At 37.4% G+C, this 9974-nt stretch overlaps 2 protein-coding genes across 6 annotated transcripts; one reads left to right on the forward strand and one right to left on the reverse strand.

Annotated features, from left to right (window-relative positions):
- The first annotated feature begins 219 nt into the window (after nt 1-219).
- LOC139782673 (uncharacterized) lies at nt 220-2827 on the forward strand. The gene is made up of 2 exons (XM_071721703.1): nt 220-402; nt 957-2827. The coding sequence occupies exons 1-2, from the start codon at nt 301-303 to the stop codon at nt 1842-1844; spliced, it is 990 nt and encodes a 329-aa protein (XP_071577804.1). The 5' UTR covers nt 220-300; the 3' UTR covers nt 1845-2827.
- Sms (spermine synthase) lies at nt 2088-9606 on the reverse strand. Of its 5 annotated transcripts, none has more exons than XM_071721695.1 (8): nt 9205-9606; nt 8493-8779; nt 7176-7284; nt 5191-5313; nt 4974-5128; nt 4815-4904; nt 4454-4645; nt 2088-4265 (listed from the first exon to the last, which is right to left on the reverse strand). In XM_071721695.1, exons 1-8 carry the CDS (start codon nt 9353-9355, stop codon nt 4119-4121), a joined length of 1254 nt encoding a protein of 417 aa, XP_071577796.1. In that variant the 5' UTR covers nt 9356-9606; the 3' UTR covers nt 2088-4118. The 5 variants fall into 5 exon arrangements, with proteins under 5 accessions (XP_071577796.1, XP_071577795.1, XP_071577797.1 ...); XM_071721694.1 differs by having other exon boundaries at nt 7176-7287; nt 9205-9605; XM_071721696.1 differs by lacking the exon at nt 7176-7284 and adding an exon at nt 5931-6042 and having other exon boundaries at nt 8493-8776; nt 9205-9419.
- Nucleotides 9607-9974: the final 368 nt, after the last annotated feature.

Raw genomic sequence — 9974 nt, forward strand, 5'->3', positions numbered from 1 at the left:
CGTTTCCTCACGGCGAACACCAGGACACCTCCGACCTCCCCAGTTCCCCCGCGCGCTCAACCGCTTGCACTTTCCACACCCGATACCCGATTCCGCGCGGCGACCGCGCGGCCGGCGACATCTGTCGGTAAAAATGCCGTGCCGACGCCGTTAGTGCCGAATTCTCCCGCGAGAGCACCCGCTCGGTAAAGCAGCGACCTTGCGGATCGACATTCGCGACTTGGTGCGTCGCATTATTGGAGCGCCCCCCGTCAGCCGTTCAGCTCGCGTTTATGTTGTTGAACCCGCGTGGCCGCCAACATGACGGGCAAGCAGTGTCAGCCGGATGACAGCGGGGACAATCAGTCGCGGATAAAGCTGATAGCGGACAAACGCAGGCTCTTGGAGGACAAGTCCGCCCAGGTACGACATCCTCGATTTAATCTTCCTCTACGTGTACGCGATTCTGCTGGACAGCTGGACCTCTGCCGCGTGCTTTCTGCTGTGACACGCGTTCGCGTTGCAGCCCCTTCCGTTTTCGACTCCGTTTACTTTTCGCGAAGAAAAATAATTAATAGGCGGCGTAACGTAACTTCGCGACGAGAGCTGTCACTGTGCGTGGTATTTTAAGTGGCGGTGGAACGCTAAATTAAAATCTTTATTCATAGACGCAAAATGGGAGCCATGCATCTGTGGATATTTTTAAAGATGGATATAAATCTTTATGTCCATAAATCTGCGAGGATAATATATCTTTAAAGATGCTATATGTATGCTGCAAATAAAATCATGTTACTCGTAAATAGAAAGCGTATGACAAATATTTTTTATTAACAAGTTGATATTGTTGATGATATATAGAACCTTTCGAGATAAAATATGAATAATATTTTTGCACGGGGTGAATACTATGGGCTATTTTTTTTTTAATCTTTTTATATAATCATAGAATTGTAAAAGAGGACCGCAATTTGCAGGTGGAGGCAGAAATCAGGAGCTGTTTTGATGACCTAACGAAACTCCTGCGATCCAGGGAGAAGCAGCTGCTGCGTCAAGCCGAGGCCATCCACAGACAGCAACTCTCGCTGATAGAGACTTCATTGGATTTTCTACCGTCGTCGGTAGCAGTCCTGAACGATAAGAGCAAGCTAGAGGAACAAATACGCCAGTTTGGTAATATCGAGACACATGGATCCAACAGTATTACGGTAAAGGATGTGGAGCCATATAAAGTTGCAGATTATCAAGACGCCAATAAGGACCATGTTAGTTTTGACAAATCGATCACTAAAAAATCAGACCAAAAAGCCAGAGATCGTCTGAGCCTGCCACGCTGCAAGGATTTGATATCCGACTACAGGACCGTGCGTATTTCAAGCTTGCCTTCCACATTCCTCGCCGATAATCAGTTGAGAGACTCGCGGAGCGTAAAGGCCAACAATCCGTTGAAGATCTTCAAAGACACCCTATCCATATCGGGATGCTCGCCGCTTTTGATTATAAAACGCAAACTTGGCCTGACACACGTATCCTTAGATGGACTACACGCTTTCGACAAAACGTATTCGCGGAACGTGCAGTCCTTCGGGATACCTTGTAAAACCACGGAAACCTGCGAGCTAGATGCGTTGACGCACAAATCGATTGAAACTAATTTGCGAGAATTTGACAAGACAGTCTTGGATCAGGACGATTCCGAATCAATTGGACGCCCGAAGGAACGCGAGAGAAGCTACGAGCATCCGATACAGGTGCAACAATGGTTGCAGCAGATACTCGCGGAGACCGAGATAGAGCCTGCGATTCACGAAATCGGGCAGTTTTCAGAGATATCCAAGGCAAAGCTCTGCAATAACGAGCTGTAATCCTATTCGCCGATCGAATTAGACACCCTTGCATTGTGTATCAATTGGGGCCAAAGTTTCCAAAATCATGGAAAGCAAACTGAAAAGGCTGATCTACCTTAGAACTGCATGCCCTGATACTTTTAATTTATACAATCTCTTGTAAAATAAATTGGAAGGACATTCTTACATTGTAGTTTTTCCGTGATCGTAGAGGAACGTGAGAAAGGATACCAAATTTGAATGACAAAGAAAGAAGGAAAAGAAGAGAGAGTAAAAGATTTATTGTGTACATCGATAAACTTTAGTACCTCTGCCACAGATGCTTAATGTGTAGTCCTTGTTCATACAACGAATACTTCGCCGTTCTTGATACATCAGACAAATTAGTTAGTGCCCTCTCGAAAAATGTTGTGCTTAAAAATCCGAATTATATAATTGATAAGACTGTTTTTATTCTACTAAAAATATCGCGTATTTATTTTATCGTGTATAAGTTTTTAATTTACATAGAAAGTGCTATGCTTGTTGGTCAATGAATCTTGACAGCAAATAAATGCATAATCTTATTGCGACAGTTTCTTCAAGTGATATCTTTTTTATAAATAAAACTCATGATTGTACGATATTTTTGTAAATAATTAATCAAGTTAATTCATTACTATATCGTAATTCTAGCTCTTTCGCTCCACTTACATGACTAAATTGTGCGTATAATTGTAGATTCCGTAATCAATTAATTCATTAGATGCTCAATATTTTTGAAGATATGATTAAGAATCCATCAACTATTAGCATTAAACAGAAGCAATCTAGGATTATTATTTATTTTGCATTTTACTATTGCTTAACGCTGTTAAACAGATAATATTGTGTTGAAACATGCTTTGATATTTAATACTGTAAGAAAATAATATCCTCAATAAATTATTTCTTGTAAAATTGCACTAAGAGTTAGGAGAAACTCCTATAATTAATAAAATATTCGTCGTTATTTCAATTAATTCATACTTGCTCAAGTATTATTTCCTATTAGTTTCATTTCTTTAACCCTAAACTGTATAAATCTGACATGTGCTCTTTAATATTAATATAGTGAGAAAATTTACAGTAATTTTACAAAATTATCGAATTCTGCGACTAAAAGTTTATTTCGAATCAAATTCTAATCTTTTTTTATTGTGCTGTATGCGTATAATTACAATTACGAATTTATTATACCGATATGTATGCATTAAGATGTTTTATACTGTTTAGGGTTAATTAAATGCATGTGTATATATATATATATATATATATATATATACATATATATATGTTTATTTGTATTTTATCAATTGTTCAAATCAGAGGAAAACGCTTGTTAGAAAAATAATTTATCCCGATATAATTTTATCGTTCTTACATCGAGCTTTTATAAAATACAGAATATATTTATATTTATATATATGTGATATATATGATATCGACATATACGTATCAATATACAAGTTATCGCGGATAAACAAACTGACCGCGATAAAACTATCTAATAAGAAAAGGAAAAAAGCAAAAAGGTGATAATACGCATCTATCATTGCTGTTAATCCTTTTATTCTAATCAGAAATATGAAAAAAAAAAGAAATGATTAAATGTAAAACAATATAAATTTTAAAAACTTAATAATTATATAGATTAATAAAGGATTAACAACAAAAATTGATCTTTGTATTATCAGCAATTAAATATAAAAAAAGAAAGAACTCTTACGGTACTAATTTTTTTGCTATATGTTTTCACGTTGGAAAAATCAGCATCAGTATTTGAGTTTTTCATTAATTTTTAAAGCGGAAGTTGAAATGCGATATCCTTGAAATTTATTAGCGTTAAAATTATTAGGAAAATATATTTCGACAAGAGGTAATGCAAATTAAATCCAATTTGAACCTTGCTTCCTCCAGAAGATGATAAAAGAGATAAACCAAATTGAAGTAAGGTATTTTATCTCTTATAAAAAGATATATATATATATATATTCTTTTTTCTGCTATCATCTATTATTTTTTTGATTTATCTTCCAACGCAATCATTACGAATAACAAAATTCTCGAGGAAATCTCGAGAGAAAACAATAATTAATGTTATGAAATGAACTAATTTAATAATAGTTTGATTCATCTCACTCAGGAACTAATTTCATTAATTAATAAAGCTAGAACTAGGAAGTAGAGCTTGGGTCATAAGACAGGCAGCAGACTGTGAGGATACCGGTTTGCCATGGTCCTCCAGGTTCTACCCGAATATTCTTTGCTCCATCATTTCAGTGAGACTTGATAGAAGATCCAATCTTCGAAAAAAGATGGGACAAAAGCGCGATCTTTCGTGAACGTGACCGGCACGCACAATTGAGATAGGACTTCTTCATACATCTTCAAGGATTCTGGACATGACGCGCCATTTCCCTACATACAAAAAAAACAATATTAAACAATGATAAAATAATCTATATCACATATTTATATTAAGATATCTAAAATTTTATTGTTATAGTTTTATCAATAAAATGTAGAAGTATCGTTTGCGATTAAAATCAAAACCACTTTATTGCATAATAGATGAAATTGAATGTGCTTTGAATAAAGATACTCACATGCGTCATATATTTTCCGGTAGACTTCAACACCTTCATGGAAGAGTTGAGGATTAGTCTAATAAAATCCCAGGCATCACCATGTGGCGTTGTGCTAATAGGAATGTCCGTCAGATCGCCGAAGACGTAATCGAATTGTCGTCCTTCTTCGATCATATGGGCTAACGCTTTCACACAATCGCCGACAATGATCTACAAAGAGAGATTATTATTATTCCTATGAATTTTATTGTTAGTTCACAAGAATCTAGATGTTTAGATTCGAATGTTCGGTTGCAGATTCGGTTGAAGATGTTCACAGATTGAAAAATGTTCGGTTCTTAGAATTTAAGCGCCTGAAAATTTATAAGACGAAGCTTACTTCATAATTATCGCCCTTTCTCTTGTCTAGGCAGTCGCCACATATGCTCCGCATATGCTGGCTACAGGCTTTCATGACGATGTCATCAATCTGCAAAAAATATATATATAAACAGATGGTACATCGTTCATATAATTCACGCGTGAAAGATTCACATACTTCTAGCATCGTAATAAACTTTGGTTTTTCCTTCAATAATTCCCATAATAGGCCGCCATCGCCACCACCGAGTATCACTATCTCCTTGCCAGCGTAATTTTCTTTGCCTCGTTGCATCAGCGTTTCTGTGTATATAAGATCTGCCTCGGACATGTCTGCAGAGGAATTTCTAGTAAGTTGTAAATAATAGATAAAGTTATAACATAATACAACTTACTTTGCAGTTCGTCGAGTACCAGCAGATTGCCTAGCGATTTGGAGTGCACAATTTGTACCTTCTGATACGGTGATCTAGCCTCGAACACGAGCTTGTCGATGTCATATTCCAGCAGTCGCTCGTCTTGAATAAGGGTAACGTTTATTGGCAACACTTGTCGCCATCTCGTAATAATGTTAATTCAAAAGCATGCTTATATACATTTAAAAAACATTACGAAGAGTAGAAAACAGGGTATCGCAAGGCAAAGCTGATAACACGCATGGGAATGTTAGCATCATAACCAGATGAAAGAATGATGTGAGGAAGTTGTAAAAGATTAACTATTAAAATTGGACGACGCTTTGTCATGCAAAAACAGAACAAATAATGTCCTCGGGGATTAACGCGGAGAGACGTTCCAGACTGAAACGATCGCAGGTGCATATTACTAACGAGTAAGATGTATCTAGAATTATAGAAATCGTCTAAGCTTTAACTGTGAACATCACATTTTAAATCGATTATACAGATTCGTTGCTCTCAATGAGTTTCCATCTTCACATATTTCAGAAATAACTTTAGAACGGTCTTCGTAATATATACTTTTCGTAAGAGACGTGAGGACATTTAATACTAATATTTACGAGTCGATGTACAATATTAATTTTCCAATTGATCGAGCCCCTTAAGTACAAGCAGTTCCGTTGTAAGAGCGGCCGTTAACTGGTCCGTAAACATAATTATAAATAAAAACTCACCGGCGGTAGGATAGTATCTCTCAAAGGGTCCACCGCGTTTAATTGGAGTAAGCGTGTGCGACCGTGTAGCGGTTGCTGCTGTCTGCAACGCCGTTTCCAATTCTTTGGCCAACTACCATAACCGGCCATCATCATCATCATGATCATCATCATCACCATCATCATCATCATCATTATCATCATCGTCATCGTCATCATCATGATTTTCATCATCATCATCATCATCATCATCATCATCATTATCATCATCAAGCCGAACCAATGAGAATTGAACAGAACAAAGACACTATCTTGTAAAACGGAATCGCTACACTCCTTGTTGTTAAGGAAGCTAAAAAAAGGTGTTAAGATCTGGCAAGCCATGATATATGGCTGGGCTTATCTTTGTCCAACAAAATGGTACGTAACAAGCGTAAAAAACGGATCATGATAAAGGTAGCTGTGTCTGTGTATGATCGTATTATCGTATTATTATAGCCGTACGACTAAAAGTGACGATCCGAAAATTTACAACTCTAAGAATCTAATAAACCTCGGATTCAATTATTATTCAAAAATAATAATACATTAAAAGAGAGAATGAGAAATAAATTATTATAAAAATAATATTTTAAGCTTCGTAATTATCCATTATATACTGTAAAGATATTACGCACGTTTCAACTGTATCTGGCAAAATTTCAATTTTTAGCTAGTACCGTGTACTTTTACTGTATAGGTATTTTAATAGAATATTAATTTATAGCACATAAGAGAGAAAGAAAAATATAATAGAATTCAACGATAATGATTTATAAGGCAAGCCACATTTACATCTCTTATTGCATTTCGATAGTGAATCCATTCTTAGATCTCGTAGCAAAATACGCCCTATGCATTGCAGCAGTTGCCTAAGAACTTTTATTCGTACGACCGAAAAATGGCAAGAGAACAATTATACAAGTAAATATACATATATTTAAATATTATGTATTTGAATGAATGATCGAAACTTTTTTTATGAGCGAATTGAGTGCTGGGTAGAAAAATTTGGGCTGAACGTAATAGTGCTGGGAACAAAATTAAGTCAGCATTCCTGGCAAGCGGCCTATCCTAAATATCTATTAGTAAACAGTCAATAGCGATATTGTAATTCTCTATGCCAAATATTTCACGAAATAAATCTACAAGTATGTAAAATATGTAGTTGTGTTAGGAGAAGTGAACGAGGAACAAAATCTAATTGAGGGAAAGCATTTTTTCTACCTGATAGTGTCAGATAGAGGTCATATATGGTTCCTCGTCTTAATGGCGGTAAACGCTTGCTGCGCTGGCTGTTCAAAGCCATGGCAACATCAGCTTCCAAGTATCGCCACTGCTACAACGTTCTGTCAGTTATGTCATAATTCCTACTTGCGTTGTAAAAAAAAAATTCTATATACAGGATGTTAAAACAAATGGTTCGGGACTGATAGTACTCGGTAGCACTCAGAAACCGAGCAAAGAACACTCAATCAGCAAAAATTGAAAAAGAGACTTTCCTGACGTCGCATATATTTTCTCCTTCCTAGGTATAACAATTATCTTATCACGTTAAAATACGATAAGATAATCCTTTCTCCGCGGTAATTGTAGCAACGTTTATTTTACAAACTCGAATATATACATTCTAAGTCGCTTGCAAATCAATGCAAAAACTTGTTATGGAGACGTAATTAGCTTCAACATTAAGACAGTGCATTGCTCTTTCATTTACATAAGTGCTTTCATTTACATAAGTGATTACAGCTGATATTTCTGTCTAAAAATAATTAAAATTAAATCTGGTTGTAGATTATCTTTTCGTTTTCTTTCATCATTTGTTATATAAGATAAAAACAGAGATAAGAGATATGATAATCGAATAAATGATTTTATTTGCTCAATCTTGGAGTCGGCAATCTTCGAGAGAGAAGTTCTTTTGAACAATATATAGAAGCCAGAGATTAATTAGCTGGGTATAATTTCGCAAAATTCGTAACTACTCAACAAAGGGTTCTTAAGGATCAATCATCGCATGCATTTTGTATCTAAATATAAACTCAGCGAAATTATACTGGCATCAATCCTTGATAGAGGCAAGTCGCGCTTGTATTACTAAAATAGAAAATTGCTTTTAACTCGGATAAGATCAATTTCTCGAACCATATAGATCAAGTATTTTTTACTCAGTTTAATGAGCCCGACTTAAGTCTCGAATCCTTTTCTTCAACAACCTGCATTTCACTGCTTCACGTTTTACTTTAAATTTTATCACGTAAAGATTGATACGTTAATCGTAATTGAGTTTGTCAGATTCGTTGCAATTCTTCAATGAAAAAACCCATATGTTTGCAACTTTTTCTTTCTCTCTGAGAACTGAACGTGTTCCTACGTGATTAGTTTATCTTTATCTTTTTTTTATTTGAAGAGACTCTGATGAAGTGATTATAAAACCCTGCCTAGAAGGTAAGTGGTGTTTCTCAAAAGCACTAGCGTTCGTTCTTCAACAGATATTTTTCTAACGTTTACAGCAAATTGTTTATCAAGTTCGTGCATACATACCTCGAAAGTTAAGAGCGCCTCTTGGTCGTCCTGCTTGTAATACTCGATGTTTAACGTAATCAGACCCTCTGTGTATCCTCTGACAGTGATCAGACTGCCCCTGGGTCCGGTATATAAAACGAGCAAACTGCCGTCGATGTTCGATTCTGTCAGTGGCTTGAGACCGGTGAAATGTTCCGCCAGTACGTTCGCGATCGCCGATTTCAGGCCCGATCGCTTCTCCATATCGGCAATTACGCTACTGGAGACCGTGAAGTCCAGGAGTACGGTATGGGCTACCATTGCTTCTGCAATGTACGCACACAGATATAGGATATGAAGTCAGTCCGGACAGAGAGACGGCAATTTGCCTCATATACTTGTTAAAGGCCTTGTCACGCGGGCGATAAATCATCAGCGAGTCACGGGGTCACAGGAAATCTCAACGCGCGTGTATTTCTTCCCTTCCGCTTTTTTTTTTTAAATTATATATTTCGCGTTATACAAGAGTAGTCGAGCCGCGAGCGCATGCAGAAGCTAAAGGCTGAACGACAGCGTGACGACGGCATGAAATGTCCTTAATGTCGCTTCGGGATAATACATTACATAATTAATCCCATGGAAAAACAGGTACGTTGCCGGTGCTCGCGCTACGTGACTTGACACACCGCGCGGTTATCGATAATCAACGGATGATTCATTAGCCGCCGGTCATTCGCTTGTTTATACTCACGTAATTGTGCGATAACGTTTATTGCTCGTCGGTCTGTTCGGGCGTACGCCAGTGTGTTGCTCCCAGACGTGAAGGAATGACGTGTGCACACACTGGCACAAGAATTTATGCGCAGGTTATCGGATGCGCGCGGGGCGATAGGAATTATCATCTGGAGGACCTCTCTGACGATTGCGTTCGATTGCTGGTGCGATGTATCGCGAGATATCGCGGCGTCGCGATACCTCGAGACCTCCGGCCAATTCAAACGCACAGATCCAGAAAGCGCGCGCGCATATCTCGAGATACATTATTATAAATGTATTACATCATAATTATTTATATAACATCGAACACCAATTTAACTATCGCATGCGACAGTAAAGTTTTTGAATTGTATTGTATATTAACAATAAAATAAACCTGTTCAATTCCCGTTTTCGGGCAATTGAAAGCACTTGGCGTTGCGCAGAGATGCGGACGAAATAGAAAAAAATTTAGAATTATATAAGAAAAAACGCAGAGTAGTATGCAAACAAGATTTAATAAACAGATTTATTGGGGAGACGGCTGGTCTAATGGGTAGAGCGCCAGATTCGTAATCCGGAGAACCGGGTTCGAATCCCGCTAGGCCACTGAGAATTTCTCTAGCGGAAAGAGGTATCCCTAGATGGAAAAACTGGGTGGGCTCCGTCTTTCGGAAGAGACGTTAAACCGTTGGTCCAAAGGAAATGGTAATGGGAATGGATGAAATTGAATAGGGTGTTGGGTAATATAATATTCTCTCCCAT

Source organism: Temnothorax nylanderi, unplaced genomic scaffold (assembly GCF_030848795.1).
Source record: "Temnothorax nylanderi isolate EJ_2023f unplaced genomic scaffold, tnyl_v1.0 TNYL_tig0433_pilon, whole genome shotgun sequence".
NCBI classification, from domain to species: domain Eukaryota; kingdom Metazoa; phylum Arthropoda; class Insecta; order Hymenoptera; family Formicidae; genus Temnothorax; species Temnothorax nylanderi.

Excerpts from the sequence above, each read along its gene's own strand:
- LOC139782673 (XM_071721703.1), top strand. The coding sequence starts at position 301 with ATGACGGGCAAGCAGTGTCAGCCGGATGACAGCGGGGACAATCAGTCG. Across the intron at positions 403-956 it reads TGGAGGACAAGTCCGCCCAG|GTGGAGGCAGAAATCAGGAG; the intron begins GTACGACATCCT and ends CGCAATTTGCAG.
- Sms (XM_071721694.1), bottom strand. The coding sequence starts at position 9,355 with ATGATAATTCCTATCGCCCCGCGCGCATCCGATAACCTGCGCATAAAT. Across the intron at positions 8,780-9,204 it reads AAACGTTATCGCACAATTAC|AAGCAATGGTAGCCCATACC; the intron begins GTGAGTATAAAC and ends CGTACATTGCAG. Across the intron at positions 5,129-5,190 it reads GGTACTCGACGAACTGCAAA|ACATGTCCGAGGCAGATCTT; the intron begins GTAAGTTGTATT and ends ATTCCTCTGCAG.